At 38.8% G+C, this 26,275-nt stretch overlaps 1 protein-coding gene across 6 annotated transcripts in view; it reads left to right on the forward strand.

Annotated features, from left to right (window-relative positions):
* Positions 1–20,253, forward strand: part of LOC131989545 (receptor-type tyrosine-protein phosphatase delta-like) — a 189,386-nt gene extending 169,133 nt beyond the window's left edge. For all 6 annotated transcript variants that reach the window (XM_059354782.1, XM_059354783.1, XM_059354784.1 and 3 more), the window contains 11 exons: positions 2,280–2,403; positions 5,690–5,865; positions 7,606–7,725; positions 7,847–8,001; positions 12,721–13,006; positions 14,005–14,183; positions 14,449–14,575; positions 14,821–14,946; positions 16,019–16,173; positions 16,378–16,513; positions 16,961–20,253. In XM_059354782.1, coding sequence (XP_059210765.1) covers positions 2,280–2,403; positions 5,690–5,865; positions 7,606–7,725; positions 7,847–8,001; positions 12,721–13,006; positions 14,005–14,183; positions 14,449–14,575; positions 14,821–14,946; positions 16,019–16,173; positions 16,378–16,513; positions 16,961–17,029 — 1,653 coding nt within the window. In that variant the 3' untranslated portion in view covers positions 17,030–20,253. The remainder of the gene's footprint in view (positions 1–2,279; positions 2,404–5,689; positions 5,866–7,605; positions 7,726–7,846; positions 8,002–12,720; positions 13,007–14,004; positions 14,184–14,448; positions 14,576–14,820; positions 14,947–16,018; positions 16,174–16,377; positions 16,514–16,960) is intronic.
* The last annotated feature ends 6,022 nt before the right edge of the window (positions 20,254–26,275 follow it).

A 26,275-nucleotide genomic window follows, 5' to 3' on the forward strand; every position in this document is an offset into this window, starting at 1 on the left:
GATGAACTCATATACCCTGAAAAATTGTGTGAGCGAGAGATCCTTTCAGGAGCATTTTGTGAGATAGGACTGGTCACCGTTTCTCTGCCCATTTCTCTATGCGGGTCCTGCAACGGCTCCAAAATCTATGAGGTCACCATATGGGTGGCTGCCAAGCTGCCCAATCATTACTGCAGCTTAAGTACATTGAATTCCAATTTCATAGTGCTTATTCGAGAGTAGTGGAAAGCAATTTTGCAAGCACAATGAAATAAAGATTTTTATTATGAGCAATGTTGCAGCCCACTGTTTCAACATATTTTGATAAAATATCAGGCTTAGCCAGTGGTTTGTCCCCAGCATATTGCAGCTTAAAGTGATTTTTGCAGATAAACAAATTGGTGCTGAAAAGTATTGTCGTATTCACGGAGAGCTCATATGCTCTTAAATAGCTCTTACTGTATTTGCTTCCATAGTCATAGTAGTAGTTGACATCGTTAAAAATAAATAATTAGGCTTATTGTTATGCATTTATTGCTCCCATAAATTACCCCAAAGTCGTAAAAAAATATGATCATATTAAGATTATAAGCAAGGTCACTGTACTAATGTAGTGATGTGGCTTCCATTTGCAGTGTGTCTTATTCTACTTGAGTTTTTTACTTTCAGTGGAGATTAACTCATAAAAGCAGTCTGTAGTCATTAAAAACACAAGCACAATATTTTCCCTGTAATGTGAAATGGAATGCCATCTTTCATGTCTTTGTATTTTCCCTTTGTGATATTATATTTTATAGCTCATTTATCGGTGATGAGGGAGCATTATCAATCTCTGCTTTACAAAGCCGAAAGAGGGCTTGGATAGCAAATTCTGTCGAACTAGTCTCAAGTGTGGTATTCTAGTATGTGCCGTAAAGTCCTTCTAATCAAATGAGGAAAGCCGATGGAACACAAGCTTTTCCTTTGAGGCCAATTCAGAATGTATGTTTCTGTAAATCTAATCATTTATATGTAGCAGTTATATCATGCCAAATACAACACATTGTTCACTTAGTTCTTCAAAGTAAAACTATCCACTTTTCAAGTCAAACTTCCACGCACAAAATGCTCTCTTTTACTTTAAATTAAAGTTTTTGCAGACCAAAAGTGTCAACTGAGATTCCAGTGTCTGTTGACACCCCATTTTCTACAAGATACTGAGAATTGAGAATAGATTCTACTTAAATTAACTGAGAAGAATAAAAGTCTGGGTTAGACTAATCATCAAGTGAATCAGCCTTCAGTCAGAGAACAATAATTTCCTTTGGACTCAATAACCCCAAAGTGCTTTTATATCATGGTCACAACTAAATTCAGGAGGCTCCACATTTTGTGTGCTGAGAAAGGACACTCACTGGTTATTATAGTATGCCAGCATAAAATACAATGCATGTGATTACGATGCGAAACCATTTATTTTTTAAAACATCGACAAGTATTCGATGTAGGACCGAAGCAATCTTGAAGATGCAGCATGCTGTCTGAGAGAAGCATGCTTTAACTGACAAGGTTAAGAATGCTTGAGTGATCATACTAATTTTCATTCCTTCTAAATGCTGTGTGGATTACTCCTCTTCACTTGGTGGGAATAGTCCGCTTCAAGTGGGCAGCCTTAAATATTATTTGACCTTGAGGGGAAACACTATTAATGCAAGACAAACTCTTCCATGCCGAAGGGCTAGAGATGAAGCAATATTTTATCAATGTTTTCTGCATCACTGTTTTGCACGCATGAGGAGGTCTAACAGCACTGCTAAAAATCAATAGCATGCATGCCATTAAACACAAAATAGAAGTGTAATGTCATCAGTGTGGAGATATGCAAAAATAGAATAGGAGACATGGGACTGCCATCATCAGAGCTTTCACTTTTATAAACTACCTTTTTCATATTCTTGACAAACAAGGGCCTGTTAAACAACGCCTCAAGCACTCTTCAAGGTTCTGTATGCAACATTTAGAGCATTGCTATGACAGTAAACAACCAGCACCATTTGTAAAGCAACTGGCACAACTATCGCCATTTTGAGAGCTGTTTGCAGGCAACCGACATGGGAAAATGAGTAAATATTTTTACAAAGTATTTCCAAGTTCTCTGTGTAAAAGGCATATTTCAATAGGCTTTCTGATATTGATCTTACACAAACAGCTGATGGGAAAATGCTATGCAGTAAAACTCAGTCTTACCAAAGATCTATGAAGTTTTCACATTATGTAATAATGAAAATTATATAAAATTATACATTTCTTCTACTTCACAGTCCATTGACCCTGGTCAGCAGTTCACGTGGGAGCACTCAAACCTGGAGGTCAACAAACCAAAGAACAGATATGCCAACGTGATTGCCTACGACCACTCCAGAGTCTTGCTCTCTGCTATCGACGGTATGCTACCCACTAACATCTTCCCTCCCAACTGCTGTATTGATTCTACAGACAGCCAGAACAACTGTATCTGTTAGACCTCAGGAGAGCATCCACACTGTACTTTAAAATTATAATCCTACACAAGAATGTCAGACTACTTATTTTCTTTCATACCACAGGGGCAAAGAAAGAGACGTCAACTAAAATTGCCAGTTGTTTTACCAACTTCCATTTCTCTGACTGTATGTCAGGTGATTATTTTATAGTGCCCCACACTTACATTTTGTCTGACGCCATATCAGATAATTAGAGAGTGTTACAAATTATAATTAGCAATTTACATTGCATAACTGATACAAAAGTATGCATTTGCTAATTTTACCAACACAAACATTTTCGGTAACGCTTTATATTAAGGTCCTTGTAATAACCATTAATTTACAAGTAATAAGGCCCTTGTAAGTCCTTACAAGATTCTTATTAACATTACTGTGTGTTTATAAGCCTATATAAGTGTTAATAATGGCATTATAATACAGCTAATAGCAGGCTATATGAGATTTATAATAAGAACATTAATAAAATCCTCATGAATACCTTATAATTCTTCATAATAGCATTACAAACACCCATAACCCACCCATTATGTCTTTGCCATGCCTTTATTAATCTTTTGTTTGCTTATTGATATTAAAATATACTTTTTTGCTCATCTATTATAAGTTAACTATGCACTTGTTAACAGTTAACTATGCTTTTTGCAGCTAAAGGGATCTAAAGCGAGAACAATGCCTTATTACTTGTTAATTAATGGTTATTACAAGGACCTTAATATAAAGCGTTACCACATTTTCACCAACATTATATGGGCTCACATAACGTGGTTGCACAATTTACATTGAGCCCATCACAAACATGGTTTGAACCAGTCCAATAAGTCTTTGCCACATTAAGAAAGTGTTGCACTATACAGTACAGCTTCAAAGGAATAAAAGGCCATTTTGAAATGGCTAGTTAAGTGCTGGCTACTTCACCAGTTTATTGGATTGAACACAATTGCACACACACACACACACACACACACACACACACACACACACAGCTATTAATTAACCATTTCCATTGAGCTGCTCCCATGGAGGGCAGAAAAAAATAAACAAAGAAGTAAATGGCTATTGTGACAAAAACAGATAGATGAAGACTCAAAGAGCCCTTTCTGCAGTCTCTCAGAAACAACACACAGCTTGCGTGTTGATGGAACTCCATTAGCCAGGCGTATAAACACATCTGCACAACCACATTGGAGCCTTTGTGCTGTAGCTCGTGAGTAGTTCTCAGCCAGGGGGACATGAGGGACTTCCTCTTTTCCTTCTCAAGCTTAAAGCCTTTTGGCAAGCGATGTGTCTATTGTTTACTTTGATTGAGTTCTTTGAATAAAAAGGGATTTGGGATTTGACATCAGAATTTGAAGACAGCCACTTTCAGAATTTATTGATGTGGGGATGGATCAGCAGAATCTTCAGAATACAGGCGATCTGATGCTTGAGTACATAATGTGGACTTGGCTTGTAGTGACATCACTGAATTTGTTCAACTTTTAACAACTCACAAAGCACCTCTTGCCAAGTTTCCTGACCATACAATACATGTGCTTTATAGAATTAAACTTTTTTTTTAAGTTAATCACTAAAACCTTGTCTTACCTTAATTTGCTTTTTCTAATTTCAATTAGTACGCATCAGTTTTTGTTTGCATGATCCACCTAAACTCCTAATTCCATCAATTTGATGTTCTTTTTGGAACACCAATGCTGCAAAATCTTTTTTTTCCCCCATTGATCTATATTTAGTGTGGTAGCTGTCACAAGCCTGTTGTTATTCTACAAACTGCTCATTTATTAGGAAAATGTAATCAAAATCTAATGTGACAACATCAAAACTCTGTTCTAGAGAAAGACAATTTAGTAATTTGAGAAATGTAAGTTGTCATCTGCTTGCAAATCCACAATGTGTTAACATTAATATACTACCACCACTAAGAAGCATCTTTGTCACCATAACACCCCAAAATCTTCTTGCTTTTTCTTTGAGATTCCTTTGCTTCACTACAGGAGTACTGAAAAACGCTACAGCAATGTTTATTTTTCAATAAGCATATTGACAGAGAAAATGGTAGAAATTATACAAATCCTGAGTGACAGAAAGCACAAAGGAAAAATCCATTTGCAAATGTGCATTAAACAACTTGCCTCATTCTCATTAAACCACAGTAATGTCTGTTTTTGCTTTTCTTTTCAATTTGAAAACGCACTGGGCTTAATTGCATTTATCCCTTGTCCATCACGGAAATGTACAGCCGCCTTGGCTGTGTGGACAACTTCAACAGCAAACGAGAGGGCGGGGGAATGCTTGAAAAAAAAAATGATGTGGGTTGGTCTTTGAATGTGTTCATATTCCATTTTCTTTCCTTTTTTCTGTTGAATAAGTTACCTGGGAGTAAAAGGGAGTCTGGGGGAAAGAGGGGAGGGGAAGCAGTTGGAGTGAGGGGATTCTCTGATACGTGGCGTCCATGCAGATGAGACTTATCTTGGTCGACCATGTGTGCACGAAGCCCCTAAACTGCCAGTCCTGAAGCATTGACTAGCTGTCAGCTCTGTCTCTTCCGCCTGGATTCGAAAAGGCTGCTGTGCCTTTCATTTAATATAAGCAAAGGGAAGGAGGAGTGAGGAAGGGAGATGGGGGGAATTGTTTTGCTAGGTTTTTGTTGGTTTGTTTTTCTCCATGTGAGGTGATAGACTTTTACAGACCAAGCTTTATCTGTAAGTGAGTTGCAGATATGGGAGAGGGACACAAAAACTGTGGATTTAAAAGTGTTGTTGATAGCAAATACAAATCCCCACAGACTTTACCACTGGCTCCAAATCTCACTGTTTTATGCTATTTTTCCATTTATAACTTAAAGGCTTTTGCTTAAATGACTTTTTCAGGAAAAAGATTTTAGGAAACACGGAGCATAGCCACATGCAATGTCATCTGTACCTTATGTGGGAGGGGATCTAATGTGACCTTAAAGAACTGGAGGGAAAAATCAAGACTTGGAACAACTTGGGAAAATACCACTATGTTTATTGTCTTTTTAGCAGCATTGTGTTCGACAAATAATGTTAACCATTGTATTTAAGACTACCACCATCTAAATGTTTCCGTCCTCTGCAACACATTGATAACTGAAGCAATGCTTAGTTGTTGTTTTTTTGCACAGTAACTAAGCTTGACAACAGAATTTGCACCTTGTCTGTTTTTAGGTATTCCTGGAAGCGACTATATCAATGCCAACTACATCGATGGCTACAGGAAGCAGAATGCCTACATTGCAACCCAAGGATCTCTCCCAGAGACATTTGGTGAATTCTGGAGGATGATCTGGGAGCAGAGGAGTGCTATTATCGTCATGATGACTAAACTGGAGGAGAGGTCCAGGGTAAGAGATACAAATACAGATATAGCTATATTTTGGAATGTGGAATGACATGGTTGAACCCAGAACCCATAAAACACACTATTATTTTACATTCAGAAATAAATTTCCATTCTTGATTTGACATCTAAAATTTGCAGAATACATTATTCCAATTCTGTTCACAATCAGTTTTAAATCCCAGTCCTCCTAAACTCCTGTTTAATTTGTGCAGTATATTTTACTCTGGCCTCCCTAGATGCCTCTGTATTAATTCTCCAGGAACAGCCAAGTTCCATCCTGTTTCCCACTGATATCCTCAATCCTTTCTTCACAACAACACCCTCTGTTGTTATTTAGTCCTGACTGATTAGTGGCATGGCTCTCTTCATTAGCTTTGCACTGCTGAAGGCACTGGATTACAATCAGTGATAAAAAGTCTCAAACACTGAAAAGCTACATTGCCCAGCTGTATGCACTCTCAACTCCTTTAAAGTTGACATGGTCAATAGGCACCTCATCCCTTTCTCTTTCTCTTGCACATCTTACAGTGTTTGACTGAGCACATGAAAGCTTGCAAAGAGTCCACAAGCTACTGACCTTCACACTTGTATGCCTTTTCTAAGAGCCTGGCATAGTGTTAACAGGGGTGCTGACTCAATCCATAGAGCACTTTTCACTCAGTATCTGTACAATCTGCAAAGCAAATCAGCTGCTGTGGCTCATATTCAATATTATAGGTGTTGTAAAATGCATAATTTTTTAATTAAATGCGCTTCATGGTGTTAGGTGTCTGTTTCATTTTATAGATCCTTTGTGATATGAGGGCTTCTTGGCTCTGCTGTAAAGGCTTCCTGCAAGACATCCACCACTCTGATCTTTCCATACCATTATGTTGTTTGACATTTGTAGTGCGTAATGCGCTTTTTGTTGCTGCCAACAGCTCACAGCTTTAATATTAATCAGTCATATCATTCGTTCGGAATTACTCAAGCTGTCTTTGTGTGACTTTCACAACCAAACCTTGAGTATTTGCAAGTAAACACCAGTATGAATCATTTCCCCTGGTGTTACAATTACTTAATTGCTACTTGCCTGCTTGCCATTTTATAAAACCTGATCAGGAAATGAAGGGAGTGGCTAATACATGCTTTAGATATTTAAATACACCAGTGGTACAACTGAACTGGTGTCCAGCTGTTATACAGTCGCAGAGCACCGGGCAACATACAGCTAAAACTACATCAGTTCTAATGGACAACACAAAGAAAAACAAGTGAATTGGAACCTAGTTATTTCCTCCCCAACACCAATAGTGATTCCCTGTGTCAGCTAAGCTGTAATGCTATAATGGAACAGTTTTTTTATTGGCCGTTAACTGGGAAACAAAGCTGTACACTCGAATGGCAATAAAGCTGAGCCGGTGATATGATTGGAAACTGTGGTTACCTTAGTAATTATAGAGTATGTCAGGACAATTAATAGCTCCGTCGGCTCTACACAAATATCGCAGGCCATTTAATTGATTATAAAATCAAACATAGTCAGCAGGAATAAAGGGAATTCGGACATTTATTTTACCGTGTGAATGCGAAACAGGGCACTGTTGAAAAGTACAAAGTAAATAAACCTCAAAAGGATAGAGATATATAATAGAAATTTAGATCAGACTAATCAGGACTAATCCGTTCAAACTATAGGGCGGGAAGTGTATAAATATTTCTATCCAGACCCTGTCTAATGTGTTTTTTCTCTCCACTGCAGGTGAAATGTGACCAGTACTGGCCTACAAGAGCAACAGAGACATATGGCCTCATCCAAGTGACACTGCTAGACACAGTAGAGCTGGCCACATACTGTGTCAGGACATTTGCACTTTTTAAAGTGAGGGGCATCTGGATTTTTTTGTCCTATAGTAGCTACTTAGACCACACAACATCTGTCAAGTACTTGATGTGAACTGTATGGGTCACTAACTTGTCACTAACCCGTCTCCATAATTCAGAATGGCTCCAGCGAGAAGAGAGAGGTGAGGCAGTTCCAGTTCACGGCCTGGCCAGACCACGGGGTACCAGAGCATCCCACTCCGTTCCTGGCCTTCCTTAGACGGGTGAAAGCTTGCAATCCTCCAGATGCAGGGCCCATGGTGGTACACTGCAGGTAAGAAACAACATGGTTTCACAAAAACATCCCGAAGCATGAAATTGATTTTTTTTCTCTCCATTTGCTTTAATGAATATATGAATACATACAACAAAAAACAATATATTCAGGGTTATTTAGAGCTTTATATCCGAGTCATTTGTGTACTGATAATGGAGTTTTTTTGGTAAGAAATCAGTCCTGAACCAGAGTTGGCTAAAAGTAGAATTTTCGATTAGGAGTAAACTGTGGCCCCCTGTAAGCCCAAACAAATCAGCCTACTAGCTTTCACGGAAGGCACTTTAAATCTGAAGGTGTTTTCAACATCACAGCACAAAGAATACTAGTGTCATTGCCCTCAGCAAACTGAAACATCTCCTCCCACTCACTGACACACAAACACACGCAGACCTGTCGTGTTCCTTGCTACACCACTAACATGTCGCACATCAGCAGCCCACAAGTCCTTGGCTTATCCCTTGGGTTATTGCATCCGAAACAAATAACTTTCACTTTAACGCCAACTTCCCTTCCCTCAGCTACATAAGTGGCCAGACTCCCAACAGAGAGGCGCGGGGATATAACACAGACTTCTCGCTCCTCCAAACTCAGGAAGTCATCAGAGGCTCTGCACAGAGAAAGCAAGTGACTGAAGGGGGAAAAAAGACAGTAAAAATGAAGAAGCAGCCATAGTGAGTGTAATAGATACAAACTTGTGTCAGAAAGTGACAACAAGGGAAGGGGGATTACTGAAGAATTAGAATTACCACATGCTGAAGTTAATTAGAGCTAGTTGCCGAATCGCTTCAAATTGAAAATCCTGACTTTTTACAATGAAGCAGAATGCAGGAATTAATGTCACTCTGCAGATGGGCGTTTTTAATTCCTCTGGCTCCCTATCAGATACAGTCATTTCCAAGCACCAAATCCTTTCAGAGGCATTTTCTCACTTCATGTTTGACCACAATTTTTAAATAGAGTCTTCTTTCATCTCTACATCCTTGCAAAATAATGTTTTTTTTGGTTAAGCAGATATATAGGGTAGATAAATACACTCTGTACCATAGAAGCTGTTTATGCACATGCAGAAAGGCCTAAAGAAAAGCCGAAAGAAAGAAAAAAAAAATACTTTTGTTCCCATAATTAGCAGCATGGTACAGTCTCTTAAGCAGCTGATTAATTAGTTGGTGCACCAAAAATTGCAGCTTACCATTTACGTACGCGCAAAGTGGCCTTATGCAAAGACCATAAAGACATAAACATAACCAATCAAGGGCTCTGATTTGTTTGTTTGACTAGTGGTGTATGAAGTTAAAGTTCAAACTGTTTTAAATAACAACACACTGTTCACATTCTCTGTAATTCACTAATTAGAAACATGTTAATTTATTATGATTGTCATTATCTCCGGACTACCATAGGAAAAACAGATCCTTAGATTTAACCACCCAATCATTTTATCTGTATTCCTTCACAGAGACACCACAAGACAGAGATTTTTTTTACACTGTAAATTAACTATACTATATGTCTTATTCAAATATGTTACTAAAATATTCACAATTTTACTCAAGTGGTAACACAAATCAGGTGCACATGCATAACATTCTGCAGTAAAAAAAAAAAAAAAAAAAAGTGCATAATTGTTGTTCAAACACTTTTCTCCTCACAAGGTGAAACAACAGTATGTCTTATCAAATCCCCCGCTGACATTTTATATGTTTCCTGCTTTACTAGTTCCTGCTGTTTTCACTAACCTATAGGTCAGGGACTATTTTGCTGTTCTAGCTAAAGGGCTACACAGGCATTGTGAGGTGACAAAAAAGGTCAAAGGGTCATGATTGAATGTCATGGAGAGCATTGGCCTCTCCCAGTGACTGGAAAGGGAACTTTTAATAGAATAAATCACAATGTGAACTTAACATTGACCTACAAAAACCGAGCAATATTTTCTACCAGTTTTCCCCCCTTTCTGTTATTTGTATTATTGTAGCTGCCTGCACATAATATAGAGTGCTGTTACTTGTTGTTATTGTTGTTACTGTCCTTTCCTTTCATGTGAATAAGTAACATAGTAACAGTACCTATGGCAGCTGCTTGCTTGCATTGCCAACTACATGCCTGACAAAAGTCCAGCCTCACTAGTAGTGCCATGGGAGCTAACATCCCTGTTTAAAAAATTAAACATGGCCTCCTCATTCATATCCTTGCAGGATTGCCTTGCTCTCACAAAGGGCCAAACTACAGTAGTGATTCTAACACAGCGAAGGAAAGGGACGACTCAAGAGTGCTGCAGCAAAATTCCCTGTCATCGTGGCATGTAGCATGCAGGGGGATTGTGTGACTGTTGTTGGCCTGTCACAATGGACAAGAATCAGGAGTTAGTGGGTAAAGCCTGTTTGAAGGAACAAAATTCCCCATCTCCAAGTCAGACCGAATGAATGGCTTCTTTGATTTATATTCCACATTTTAAAAAGTATTCAAGGACTCAAATTATTGACTCCATTAACAGCAATGAGGTGATCCTGGTGAGTCTGAGTTAATGTGTGCGCGTTCAATAGGCAGTGTAGGGAAATGGTGACAGGTTAGCTGACGGCAAGAGATTTGGTAACAATACACATGTAATTACTTTCACTGCAGCTCATGCTTTATCTTCTCGAGACTCATTGCAGCTGTATTTTACACTGCACTCTTTCTCCCATCCCCTATTCCCTAAACTCCTGGAAAGCATATTAGTCTGACACTTAATGTGTGTCAACGTCCAAAGCAGCTGGTCTTGACTGGCTGAAAAGGCAGTGTCAGGTCATTAGTGCAGTCAGTCCGCCAGCTCCCCTTCAACTGCCAAATGTACCGACGGCTTTCTACTCTACCTCACCCCACCACACACACACACACACACACACACACACACCATTACTCGTCGATAAAGGAATATTGCATATGTTCCAAGCATTTCCTAGACTTACATTTATGAAAAAAACTGTTCTTAATACATTACCTCTTGTGTTCAGTCTTTTAGAAAACTAACTAGACAACTTAGAGATAACTGGCAGCATCACTACCTTCAGTCTCCTCACCTCCCTCCCCCATTCCTCATCTTCCTCTGTCTCTGTCTTTCTAGCTCAATGCTGTCACTCTGTCACTTACTCTCTTGCAGGTCATCACTCTCCCACATTCTGGTCTACACTGTAAAATGTTTTCAGATTGGAAACAGCTGGGGTAAAGGGAGAAATCTCTCCTAGTTTCTGCATCCCTCGCCCAATTGCCGAGGTGTTCTAAGACCGGGAAGCGGTTTATTCCTTAAATATCCCTCAGACACGGTCACATTTCTTTGCAGCCTGATTCTTTCTTTGACTCACATGTACATTTTGTAATTGCCCTAAAGCTGTGAAGATTTTTTTCCTCAAAAAAAAGAAATGTTCAGCCAATGTCAGCCATTTTGAAAGTGATCATCAGATCATTTGTTAAAGCCAATGACTCCCGTATGTGTCTTTATTCCATTCGCAGCACAGTTCCAGTGCAGCATGGCACATTAACCAGACTTGGCCCCTGGGGACTAACTTTACTCCCTCTTGAGTTTTCCTTCTCAACCCTTTCCCCTTTCCTCAGAGCAAATGAAAAACAAATGCTCCATCAGAAGGAGGAGGCACGAGAGCATGGCTCACACCTCGTAGGCATGTCAGCTTAATGGATTGAATAACCTATTTACTTTGGAGAGCCTAGCGCAAGGTACTGTCTTCTCAATGCTGTGCATTGCGGGAGGTGGGAGGAGAGTTAACGAACAAGATTTAACACCGCCATGTCGCCCCACGGTAAATAAATTGTCACCAGAAAACATCCTCTGTGCTGAGGCATGCGCTATTAAAACATGTTATGATCAGGGGTGAGCATTTTTAAATTGTCAGCAGTCTGCAGAAGGGAGCTACATTTGTACGGCATGTCTCAAGCTGTTCAGCAAAAAGAGGTCAAAGAGAACCAGTAAAACATTTTCCCTCGCTGTTAGAGTGTTTTATTCACTTGTGCATTTTTACACACTAATGAAACAATGTGCCAATGTGAATCTTAATGAAGAGACCTGCCTTTCAGTGCCTCTTCTAAAGCTCTTACGTTTTTTGGGTGCACTGTGCTAATCTAATGGCATTAATTGAAGTCAGCTGCACTTCTCAGAAGTTGCCCGGCACATTAACGAAGCCCTCAAAAAATCATACTCTGAAAATTGCGTCTGTGCATCCACATTTCTGTGTGCATTTGTTGTAGTGGCACTTTTCAGAACCATGAGATAAAGGTTAAATGTTGCCGTTGCATAAGTGATTAGTTGTGATGGATTGGAGAGCACAGGTGGGGTCCAGAGAGGAGGGACTAGATTGCAAAGCCAGCAGTGAGCCCGCTGAAGGCTGTGACTGCCAAGCCCTCTTCTCCACACAGTGCCACTTCAGATTTAATTACACTCCAAGCCAAATGGTCCATCCTACAGTGGCAAACTTGGCACAGAGAGTTTACCTTTTGGCCTCATCGCTGGGAGGAAGGGAGTTCTTCAAACCCTTGTACATGTTTAGGAAAGACATTCCAACGGGGAGCTCACATGGACCATTCAGAACCTTCATATATAATTTGTCCTTACAATGTATGCATTTTTAAATTTTAATTTATTATAATTAAATATATAATTGAATGACTCATATTTTGTACTTGATATCCAGTAATATTATTCCTTCTTCATCTTGTTTTTGACTACAGTGCTGGGGTGGGACGCACAGGTTGCTTCATCGTGATTGATGCCATGCTAGAACGTATCAAGCACGAGAAGACTGTGGACATCTACGGGCATGTAACGCTAATGCGTGCCCAGCGCAACTACATGGTGCAGACAGAGGACCAGTATGTCTTCATACATGACGCGCTCCAAGAGGCCGTCAACTGCGGCACCACCGAAGTGCCCGCCAGAAACCTATACGCCTACATCCAGAAACTGACCCAGATAGAGGGTGGAGAGAATGTCACCGGCATGGAACTTGAGTTCAAGGTACAGACTATTTACTGAAGCAAACGCATTGGGGAAAATGGTCAGGTTGGGGAGTATTATTAATGAGCTGGGTTTTGCTTTAGATTCCTACACCTGACCTTAAGTTTTATACAAACATTTTGCCAAATGTAACTAGAATTTACAGGCATCACATTGGCGCCTGTATTCTAATTCTCATGCAGGCCCCTATGTCATTGATTGGCCATTCTCAGTACAATTCCTCAACCCTTTTCCAGTTCCCATTAGGCTCGCTAGACAGCATGGGGCCTGTGGTTTCCTCTCTATTCCAGTTAGTTGAGTCTCTTGTGTAATCCAACATAGGATTAATGCTCCCTTTCTGGTTCCCCCCTACCCATGGCTCCCCTTCCTTGGGTAACAGGGTTCTTGGTTTACATGAATACGCCAAACACAGGTTTTCCCCACCACAGAACAGCTGCAGGAGGGACTTGAGCAATATACTCTGCATTTACAATGAGAGGCTCAACCATCCTTATCCAGCTTTTTTCAGTCTGTGGTGTTGTTGCATGGACGGTATTGCCTTGCTTGTCACGCACCTAATTTCTTGCTCTGGGATGGATGCTGATTCCACTAAGAGATGATAAACAGGTTAGATTACACCGTCTATGCCCTCTCCAGGTTTAAGTGGGTATCCATTTGCCTGACTTTTCATCATAACATACTATTTTTCCCCGCACATCAAACCGTGATACTAATCACTGTGATGCCATTTCTGTAGTTCATGGTTACATGAAATTGTATATAACAATTGAACACTTTTAGTCACTATAGAGTAGATTCCATCACACACCATGTGCAGCTAATTAGCTTGAATTCTTCTCTACTCTCATGAAAGCAAGAAATAATCCAGATCGCTCATAGTTTTCAGATATTTATTATGTAGAATCCACCTCTAATGTCAAACAGTCGGTCACCAGGTAAATTAAGAAACACCAGAATGTTTGCTCAACAGTTGTCTTTTTTTTCTTGTCTTAATGCAGCGTTTAGCTAACACTAAAGCCCATACATCCCGATTCATCAGTGCCAATCTCCCCTGCAACAAGTTCAAGAACCGCCTTGTTAACATAATGCCATACGAGTCCACACGAGTGTGTCTTCAGCCCATTCGAGGAGTTGAGGGCTCTGACTACATCAATGCCAGTTTCATTGATGGGTACAGGTAAGTGCTAATGTACTCTGATACCCATTACTGATCAGATGGACAGTATATACATTCATCTGACTAAAAAGTGGCTCTGCATTTCAAAAAGGCAACTGCATATTTGAAATAAAAGAGTCAGCTAATTTATATGAGAGCCATTGGCATGTTTTGGCCAGTCATCACAAATATGGCCCTTTCAACAACTTCAAACCATTCACAGTGAAAGCCCTTAAGCATTGCTTTTCTGATTGTCTCACACCTTTTTCATCATGTATTCCCACAGGCAACAGAAAGCCTATATTGCCACACAGGGACCACTGGCAGAGACCACAGAGGACTTTTGGAGAATGCTCTGGGAGCACAACTCTACTATTGTCGTTATGCTTACCAAGCTTAGAGAAATGGGCAGGGTATGCTTATTTTCTCTCCATTTTTTGGCACATTAACCTCCTTATCCTGGCTACAGAACACAAAAGCATTGTTACAAAACAGCTTACATGAAATACCATACATAGATTCAGCCATGAGAATAAAAGCTTTCAAGCAGAAGATACAGTATGAATTGAATGAAAATTCTGGGAATTAACACAATGAAGCTAGTGTATGAAGAGAATGTTGTGGCTGATTGTGGTATTCTATTTTTCACTCCATACAGGAAAAATGCCACCAGTACTGGCCAGCAGAGAGGTCGGCCAGATACCAGTACTTTGTGGTGGACCCCATGGCCGAGTATAACATGCCCCAGTATATCCTGAGAGAGTTCAAAGTGACTGATGCCAGGGTAAGCAGACATTGTTTCACAGAACAAAGTTTAAAGATCAAAACTTGACATTTTTGGAACAGAACTGTAGTGCTATTGTTTACAGTTTGGTCTAGTGAATTGCTTTTCAAACTCTGGGCTTTGACCTATGCTTGGGTCATTGGGTACACCGAATGCATTACTGTAATAAAATAACATGATAAAATGTTTCAACACTTGCACAACATTGGATCACTTGGGTAAAGAACTTGAAATAAAACATAGGTGAGTTATTTAGTATAAAACCGACTATTTTAATTTCTGAAATCCAATTATGCAATTTCTTAGTCATGTAATTTTGTTTGAATGACAATGTTGAACATGCTGGATGGTGAACACTCATGGAGCACCGGATTTAATATTGCAGTAGTCATTAGCTCAAAATATTTGGCATTGTATCAAGTATTTGTTTATACCAAACTATGGCCTTAAGTGTAACATAAGCATAAATATATATTTGTGGAAATTATGACACATGTCAAAGAGTAAAAACAAATGTGGTGCCGGCAGCAGCAAGCTGCCAGAGTTTTTAATTCCATCAAAGGCTTATACAGATAAATGGCGCAGGCTCCCTCCTTTGTAGTGCATGTTACACTGTCTCGTCAATGGGATTGCTCTCCTTATCAAGGGGATACAATATCACTTAAGTAATGCACACCCTCAAAGTCGATTCGCCAAGCACCCTGTCGAGGGTGGCACATCAAAGGAATTAGCATCTTCAGTGTTCATGTTTAATACATTCAGGTAAAATGGCAGGCATCTTTAATAACAAAACATTTTTTTGATACTCTTAACTTGGCGCCATTGCTAGATTTTAAAAAAAATGCGTTCTTTGACTGTAAAAGCCTCAAAGGCGTGGCTCATTATGACGGAAACGGTCATGGAATGGACTGCCATCGGTTGGCTGACAGCGAAACACCAGATTGGTTTCCAAGCTAGTTTCACTTCATTAATTTTTCTTCGCCTTTCCCCCCCCCATATTTCTGGCTAATGTTCCATCTAAAGAGCGGGCTTTGTACATTCTTTTTCTCTCTCTCCCATCTTCTGTTCCCAGGATGGACAGTCGCGGACAGTAAGGCAGTTTCAGTTCACAGACTGGCCTGAACAAGGAGTGCCAAAATCAGGAGAGGGCTTCATCGATTTCATTGGCCAAGTACATAAAACAAAAGAGCAGTTTGGCCAAGATGGGCCTATTTCGGTCCACTGTAGGTAAGTGATCAAGCAGTATAACCAATTAAACCATCTCACTTTCACTTTACAGAAAATGACACTGAATGTAAATGTCTTTAAGATACAGTCTATCTACACTAATACTGAAAATACTGAATTAGCATAATGGTGCATTGTATAATTTACACTCTATATTTTTGTTTTTCTTGCCTTCACCATTGCCTTTTTTGCCCTCTGGCACAGCGCGGGTGTTGGTAGAACTGGAGTTTTCATCACCCTCAGCATCGTCTTGGAACGAATGAGATATGAGGGCGTAGTAGACATCTTTCAGACAGTGAAAATGTTACGGACACAGAGACCAGCTATGGTGCAGACAGAGGTGAGGTGTTTTTTCCACTATATATACACAAAGAAAACAGAACTCACAAACTGTACTGAGGTAGAAATGCAACTACTTTTTGTGACACTGTAGACTACACATGGAACTAGTTACTGTGTTACCTATTTGATAATTGCCTAATAAAAAGAGCTGGTTTAATTCCAAGTCGAAGCCCAACAGATTAACTAAAGCAAGCCTTTTTAAAGACCATAATTAATTCAGTAACTGAACCAGTCTAGAGTACGGTAGTTGTGTCTGCTCTCTAGTGCAAATTGATCACATTATTTATTTATTTGCCACCTTTGGAATAAAGAAAATGTTTTATCTTGGTGGAAAAGGAAATGTAATGCAACTTGAGTATGTAAGCTATAACAACAGAAACAGAGTGAACCAAAAATGGTACAGAAGATTTGGTGTGCGCTTAAGACTTCTCTTCTTTGTTTCCAGGATCAATACCAGTTCTGCTACAGAGCTGGCTTGGAGTACCTGGGAAGCTTTGATCACTATGCAACGTAAAAGACCCAGTATTGGAAGAAAAAAGCAGAGGGCCCTTTGGAAAGAAAACCCAGTGAGCCTCTCTTCTGAGCCATAAATTCCTGCTTGAGAAAGTACTCCTTAACTCCTTGCTAACAACTCATTAAGTGTTGGATGTGTGACATGACTTGTCAAAAAATGAAAAAGATGATTCCCGGAGGACCAAGTATTTCCCAACCCCAATAAAACCTCGCCTTGATACGAAGTGAGGGAATCCTGACTGTTGAAGCATCGTACGGAATTACCTTTTCTTTTGCTTCAAGGATTCATTTTGGGGCTCATAAAACTGAATGAAACCAACACAACAAAAAAGTAAATGAACAATAATGACATCGTCAGAAATGCATCAGTGATTATGAACCATTACGAGAGGCATTGGAGGCACACAGAATTGCAGGGGGGGAAAAAACTTGATGCACATTGTAAAGAAAAAAAAATCTGTTTCACAATCAAGTACACACAGACAACCCATCGAAAAAGAAGACAATGCTTGGTCCACAACAGCAGGACAGACTTAAAGTAATAATGAATAAATACCCCTTTTCCTGTCACAATGTTCATCATCTAAATTTTGGGAGAGGGTAAAGCTCAAATGATCTATGAAATAAATACAAATTATTGATTTAGTTTTTTAGTACTTTATTATACAGCTGATGTGCTTTTTTTGAACTGTGTGAATTTCCTTTTTTTACACAAATTTATTGCTTGAAAAAAAAGTGATAAAACGTATTTACGTAAATGTTATTTTTTTTTAAAGCTGTAGAACTGTTCTGACGTATGTGCTATTTTGCAGAGAATCTCTTTGCTCTTTTTTATTTCATTTCGTTTCAATTATTTTTGTTTCCCTGATTTTGTCGCACTTGGTGCAAAGAACAGAATTCACACTACCAAAATGTAAGTTTGTTCAAGAGTTATTTTTGGTCTTGATTTTTGGTTTTGTCCATGATCACATACATGGTAACTTAATTACTCCCATAAGATAAACTGGGGCTTTGTGGAATCAACAGGGATGAGCAAAGTATGAAGTTGCTGCTACCGATTATCTTAGTTCTTCCATGTTAGAAGGATGATAAGAGAGAACCTGATGAATTGGATAACATATATGAATATATAGATATATGGTACAGATTGTGGAATATACATGAAATATATATATATTAACACATAAATATAACATTCTAAATATATTGATAAAGGACATAATTTAAGAGTTAAAAATATATGAAATATGGATCGTCTATGAAAGCTTTCAGATTGAGAGTTGTGTGCTATGGGGGAAATGAAATGAGATTTTTCACTGGAATGCACATCAGTAGGACAAAATTGTATTCTGATTCAGTGCATCTTTTCTTGTGCAATAAATATGTGTGTTTTTAGATAGGGTTTTATGTGGATATGTCATTCACTCATGACATTGTTGTTCCCCCCGCAAGTGAGGTGTGGGAGTGGGAATGTCAGCTGCCAGTCAAAGCATCACTGGCACATTTATTTTTTATGTTTCTCAAGCTCTCATACAGTCTGTAATTATAGACAGAGGGGTCACACAGCCGCAATCACTGCTCCACACAATAGGGCAAGGTACAAAGACGTCACTTTCTTGTGGTTCTTTAAAGACATCAATGGTAAAGATTTTTTTTTCATTTTGCATTTAGAGTGCCTTATATTTATGCCTGTTTTTATAATGTTTCATTTAACATATTAATGTATCCTTTGAGTAATCTAGGCATTTAGTATAAATGTAACTGTATAGTTTATTTACCATCAGTATTAATTTGTCACATGATGAGATTATATATGCAAATAAGAACATTTCAAAGCTCATATTTTTCATTTTCAGTGGCCTTATTGTGGCTGAGTGAATTAGAATAACTGTTTATATATCACTGACCTCTACAGAAAATTGAAAGAATACACAATGGTCATGAGACATATAGTTTAAATTTTAAGACACAGAGAGAGGGATGAGATTGCAGAATACTGGTCTCAGAGCTCAACAGGATGAAGGCCCAAAATAATGGTAATGAGCTTTTTGCAGAGTGTCACCATGGTCACGTTTTATGACAGCAATTAAAATCAAACTAAAAATAGATTTGGTCAAAAAGAATGCCCAATGCACAGGTCATCACCGCAGGGTTTCTTCTTCATGCCTTAGGTTTGAATTCCGGACTTTGTATGTGTCACTTCAGAGAGGAGATACAGAATCTGCAACTAAATATCTGTTCTGTTTTCCTGACAATCCTAAACGGTGTGTCATTTTCCTGTTTTACGACATTAGAGTTAGAGACTGGGGTTAAGTTATGGTTCTGCATCAGTCTTCATGTTGAGCAGTATCTTTAACTTCTCCGTACCCTCTTTGATGGCTTTGTGGATGTGCATTCCAGGTGCTTTCTTTCCCTTGTTAACTCAAGCAGCTATGTGTTTTATTTTTGTCAACTGCTTCACTGATTACTTTTGTCATAATTTTGAGATATAAAAGTGCTTTTATTTAACTTCATTGTGGCTAATGTTACATTATGTTCAAGTCTCTGATGTTTATTTTCTCATCTCAGTTTTTCCTATTTTATAAAATTGATTTTTCACATGCAGGGTGATACATTGCAGAATGGCCGAAGCTGGCCTGGTAGGAAGATTTGCACTTTCTCTATCTTTGTACTATGCACTGCCCTATTGATTCTAAACCCAATAATATATTACTTGAACCCATCTATAAAAAAATCTCCTAAACGTTCACTTTGTGTGTATGTAAATAACACAAAAAAGGTATCAACTCTTGAAAAAGACAAAAAAAAAAAAGTTTGTGGCGAAAAAGAGCATCCATTCTGATGCCATGGTTACTCCAGCAGATGACTTCAGAAAAATCTGTCCCCCAACCATCTGTTCTTGTGGCTTTGCCATTCAAGCTTGGAGTGTCATTAACAGAAATAAACGTTGTGTTCTCTGCTCTCTCTATCTATCTCTCGTCTGGATGCATAGACTGAAAATTAAATAATGAAATTGTAAAAAAAAAATGGCTTGTTAAAAAGATCATACAATTACCTCTGATTAGTTGTAAGCGTAAACTGTTTCTTTTTCTGAATGAAAGGAGTGCTTTTTATTTTCTTACTTAGGTTATATTGGTGGCGAAAGAAGTCTGTATGAAAATCAGTTCTTTGCTGACACAAGTTCCATTTGTTATAAATTAATTCTATTAAAAAATGTCAGTGTTATGCATCGGCGTTTCACTTGTTTCCCTTCACCTCACTTTGACTTGAAAAGACTGATGGAGCTATTTTACTCCCTACTTACTGGTCTGGGTCCAACATATAATCCACAGTTCTCTCATGAAAGGGGAAATTGAGCCTCACCACATTTGAATAGATTTCCATCGCTCTGGGTTTTTTTCTGTCGCTGATGTCAGCTACAATGAATCATTAGCGGAACTTTTGACACATGAAGTGCGATGTTTTTCAAAGCTGCCTTGTGTTTTCACCACAGATTTTTTTCACCAGTGGTTAAGAATTGTAACTTTGTACATTATTTTGTGTACCTTTCTGCTTCACAATCCATTATGTATATTGATAACAAAAGAAGGGCACCAGTAAAACCAGGAACTTCAAATTTGGTCACATTAAATGACCAATTTTCAAATCATAATTACTGTTCGCAGATTATTTTAAGGTGCTATAAACCACATTCAGATGGGATTGCCTGAATGCATACGGCTCTCACCTCTTACAACACCAGCAAACAATAAGATGGCAGTAGAAATGGCAGCAGCTAGCGGTGCTAGATGCACTAAAGGTGCTAACAGCGCTAACAACAGCAACAGAGCTATCAGAGCTAACAGTGTTAACGGGGGTTAGTTCACACTCACCAGGGCCCCAACAACTTCAAACTGAGGGTAGCTTGACAACACACAGAGGGAATGTTACTTCATTCTCTGCTAACCACGCTATTAATGTTATGGATGTCATACGTACAGTAGCACCTTTAAACCTTCATCAGGCAAAGAACTATATTTGGTAACTTCAGGTAATATTTTGAGAAAAAAGTTCCAAATTTACGAGATTAAAGTGGCAAATCTACAAGAAAAAATGTCGCAGATTTAAGAGATTTAAAGTGGCAAATCCGTGCGAAAAAAAGTCGCAGATTTACGAGAAAAAAGTGGGAAAAAAGCAACTTTTTTCTCCCAGATTCACCACTTTAAATCTCACAAATCTGCGCATTTTTTTTTCTCGTAGATTTGCCACTTTAATCTCATAAACTTTATCTCAAAATATTATTTAGGTATGTTTTTTACACATTCTGGCAGTAATATCCTCCAATATTCTCTAGGGTTAAAATCTGGAATTTGCAAGTATTTCAATGAGTGCCCTATTAAGGGTTAAAGTGGTGAATCTGGGAGAAAAAAGTTGCTTTTTCCCCACTTCTTTCTCGTAAATTTGCCACTTTAAATCTCTTAAATCTGCGACTTTTTGTCTTGTAGATTTGCCACTTTAATCTCGTAAATTTGCAACTTTTTTCTCGAAATTTTACCTGAAGTTACCAAATATAGTTCTTTGCCTGATAAAGGGTTAACACTATAACTAACACGTATTAATGCAAATACATAAAATTAGAAATGTAAAGTGCCAGGAGCAGCTCCACACATATTTTGACTTAAGGCCTACTAAAGGGAAAATCTTTAGAGAAGGCATTTAAGCCTTGCTTAAATGACTAGTAGAAATTATGCTTATTCCCCAGACACATTGTACTCTTACAGCCAGGACAATTAGTTAAAATATTTTCACAAGGGAATAACTTTTACATATAAATATTTTATAACCGGCATGTTTTTTCCTCTTCATCTACTAAAAACCCTTTTTTACTGTGCTTTCCAAAATGTACAAATTAAAAGTCAAGGCAATGGAATATATCCAGGGCTAAGTACTCTTAATTATTAATATTACATTATCTATGGTGATATAATTCAAATCATTGTTTTGCAAAGGTTATTGCAGATTGACTCACGAGGTCATGCCTTGAGGAAAAAATCATTACGTGTCACTACTACAGTTTATTCACAATCTGGCAACATGTTACTAAAATTAACAACAGTGCCTGCCATATTTTTGTCAACAACTCAAACCTACAAGTACAATAAAGTGCCAATAACCTGAAGTACAAAAAAAACAAACAGTTTTAGGAACAGTATTAAATTGCTTGACAGCTGGGAAACACTTTGGAAGTCAATAACTGCTTGCCGGGAGAAGTTGTTCAGGATTCAGAAAACTATCCATGCACCCAATTAGAAAATATCATCCCACATGACAACAAATGACAGATGCTGTCAGGTAAGACTCTGAGCTTGAGCAACATTATTCAAGAGTTTACTGTGGAAACATTTGATGTACAACAAGCTGTGCAAAATATTATCCTAAAATAGCAGATCACAGCAGTGCTGAAATGTAATAAATATCAAAAGGTACATGTCTTTGACAGAAAATATGGCCATTGAGACTATGTGTCAAAAGTATTGACATATTGCAAGAACTACAGAGATGATGTCTGTAGGGAGCTGTTGCTTATTTGTTTGCTGATGTTTTTATTTTATTTTAAACAACAATCTATTTTCAAACTGAACATGCAACCTAAAACTCAAGTAATGGATCTGCCAGAACAAGCAAATTTCCCCTGAAAAGGCAACGTTGATGAAGGACCTCTGGAGATTGTCCCCCCTCTAAAAAAAATGCCCCAATAGGTCGTTTGCACGAACAGTTTATTTCAGATACACAGGATCAAAGGAGGAAGTCAGTTGGCTTAGTATAAAGAGTGACAAGGTCCAAGAAGGGATTCAGAAGAATACATAAAACAGAGGACTTTGACATACCAGGCCCCATTTTGTGTCCCGCATGATACAAAAGTCCACATTGACTTATTTTAACTTAACTTGTTACAGCACATTCTACATCCCTTGTATAACTGCAACGTGGACATATGTAATGTAACAAACACACTTATTTTAACCCAAACCATGATAACTTCCTATTCCTAACTAGGGTTGCAAAGGGATGGAACATTTTTGAAACATTTCCGTTAAAAATTTCCAGAAACTTTCCATGGGAATTAACTGGAAATTGGAGGTTATTTAAAGTAACTGTATCATATCCAAACATAAATATAAACATTTTGTTTTGTCATAAGCAGACATCCATGCAAAGTAATACAATTTAAAAGTAGAACTAAAACTAAAAGTAGAACAAGTTTCAATTATTTCAACAACAAAAACATGAATGTTGGGTTAAATATTACTTAATAATTACTTAAATTAAACCCCCACGGAAAAAAAATCCTGTTTAAATTGTTAAATGAAAAAGTCCCATCAACATGTAAATGTAGAATTGAACATGTGATGGAGGAATGCACAGTGAATGTAGGGGGCGTGGCTTCAGTAGCCCAGCAGTAAGCGTGTGCTATGTGCATGAGTGTACTTGCATGAAATCTGGTTATTTTAGTGAATATTATGCTAAAACATATTTTCCCCAACTATATTTAAGTTCCCTGTTAAGGGCCAACCTTCAATTTTGTAAATTCCCCATCTATTCCTGTTAATTCCCATAAATTCCTGTTATGTTATATTTTCATGGAAAGTTTCCAACTTAGAAAATGTGGGATTTTGGATTTTCAGAATTTTGCAACCCTATTCCTAACCAAGTACCTTTGGTGCCTAAACCAAATCAAACTGCAAGTGTTTCACAATGTTAACTATGTGTTTCAAACTGTAACCTTTAGGTTTAGGTGTGATAATATGTTGATCTCCTGCCATTGACAGGCGTGCTAATTTAGGAAACGCTCCCGTGTATCGTATTACTGGGGATTTCCCCCAGCTGCGGAACAGCTCTGCCGCGGTTTTGCTCCATCTTCTGCCCAGCGTCAATTCACACTGGGAGTGGAACGGCAGCTGAACAGCAGCGTAGGGAGCCAGCCGTATACACGCGAGATAACGAGAACACGCGATAATCCTGAACATACGGGAGACCGCAAGATCCCGTGATAAACTGTATGCATAAAGCAAACAACAACAACAAACAGCTTACTTTGCTTCTCCGACACGGAAGATCTGTTGATCTGACCATCTATCCTTATAAAAAGAATGTGTAATGTCATAAATGATTGTATGCTGTTCCACTTCAACAATCAGTGTCTTGTCGCCGATCCTCTGAGATCCTTTGATTGATTGATTGCTGATCTGGTGCCTCGGTCATAACATAAAGTTTTAGGCTGCATGAACTGCGTTTTGTGTTTTATTTTGAAAGGGGTATTACGTTGATTCAGAGTCGGATTTCCTGTCTGGTGCAATCTGCTCTATTGAGCTTGACGTGGTTTAGCAACGGCTCGCGGAGAAAATAGAAATGCTACGGATTGCTCACGGAGTGGAGAGCCGCAGCTGGGACGCTGCTGAGACGTTACGTGGCGCGCCCAGTGGAAATAGTCTCATTTTTTTTTTTTAGCATTTTGTAGCTTTATTGACAGGAGAGATATTGAGAGTGAAAGGGGGAGACAGAGGGGAAGACATGCGGGAAAGGGCTCCGAGCCGGATTCGAACCCGGGCCACTCGCTTAAGAGGACCTCTGTGGTATGCACTCTACCAGGTGTGCCACTGGGAACGCCCCGGAAATAGTCTCATTGATTAGAGTGGCAGCGATCAGCAACGGCGACCGCGGTGCAGCCGTTCCAGGCCCGGTGGAAATCAGGCACAAACGACTTAGGTTGTATGGGTTGGAGGATATGCTGGATCTCTCATAATGTATGGTGATGTTTGATATTCATTATAATATAAAGAATCAAAATGGTGATACATCCATTTCCTCCGCATTTGCCCTCCCACAGCTCTATATGTTTAAGACATGGCTCCCCAGATCAAAAGAACATTCAGTTTTCAGACACCAACATGGAAGCTGGAATAGACCGACAGCTCTGAATGCTAAAGTATCATATTACCAGGCATACAGAATTGCATATGACATGAAGGAAAATGTTCACAGATTACAGCATGGCAAGAGCAATTATTGCTTCATCGTGTTCCTGACAATTTGATGGAAATTGGCCAAAATGATTCTCTAAATTTCTTGAGTAATCATGCCAATGCAGATGTCTGCTTCACGCCAGACAAGAATACAAGAAAATACGGAACTCCTACTGTCGTCAGCTTTTATTTTTCACCGGAGACTGCACTTCAGATGTGTCAAGCAGATGTTCTGTCTTTGTCTCTCAGCAGTTTTTTTTTTTGTGGAATTATGAAACCAACCAGCCAGTCACAACACAGTGCACAAGTCATTTCTCATTTATCCTTTTTTCTCCCCTTAAAAAACGACAGCTTGCCTCACTCCCCGAGTGCTTTATTTCCCACAAATTTGATGAAACATCTAAATGAAGGCAAGGGAGTACAGTAGTGAGTGGGATTCAAGGATCAGACGTTTCTTTTTATTCTCTCAGTTTGAAAGAAGAAAGGCTTCTCTATGTGGCTGTACGGCAGCATTAAAATAATTACATAACTATGCTTTCAAAGAATTCAATTATATTGGCAGGTTACTTTGATGAAGAAGTTTGACACTCTCAGCATCCAGCACCCACTGTGTTCTTGACGCTCCATTCTTGTGTTGATCAACAATCACCTGTTAACACCACAGCAACTTCTTGTATCATGTTCTGGCTCATTTTCAATAATAAGACACTGTTGGCAATTATTCTCTGCATGCATCCATCTTCATAAGCCTGACTGTAAATACTGTGATTATATATAAAGCTGCAGGTGCTGATCAGGTGCAAAAACTTCAAGGAATACAAGAATTACAAATATAAGTGTGATTGATTTAAGATAAGTAACCTGTTGTAATCATATCTAAATCATGGTTACTTTTCTTCAAACAAACACAACCCTTTTCTATAGGGGTGGGAACCATGCTTTAATTCAATTCCACAAATAGAAAACAGGTTACTGTTTCAAGCTCTTTTTCCAGTACAGTTTGTGCAAATCAATTCACTCACATCGTCCACTGATATGCAATGGTAAATATAACACAAGTAAAGCTAACTGGTCTTGATTATGGTTACAGGCTCACCAAACTGAAAAGGCAGGCCTTATGACATATGACTGCAGGTGAGCTCTCTGAATCTCCCCCACCACCAGGACTCTCTTCAAATATAAGTGTGCAAATAATTCAGAACAGGCATGTTTGGTACTGCACTAGGACTTTACAAATATCAACC

Source organism: Centropristis striata, chromosome 17 (genome assembly GCF_030273125.1).
Source record: "Centropristis striata isolate RG_2023a ecotype Rhode Island chromosome 17, C.striata_1.0, whole genome shotgun sequence".
NCBI lineage: Eukaryota > Metazoa > Chordata > Actinopteri > Perciformes > Serranidae > Centropristis > Centropristis striata.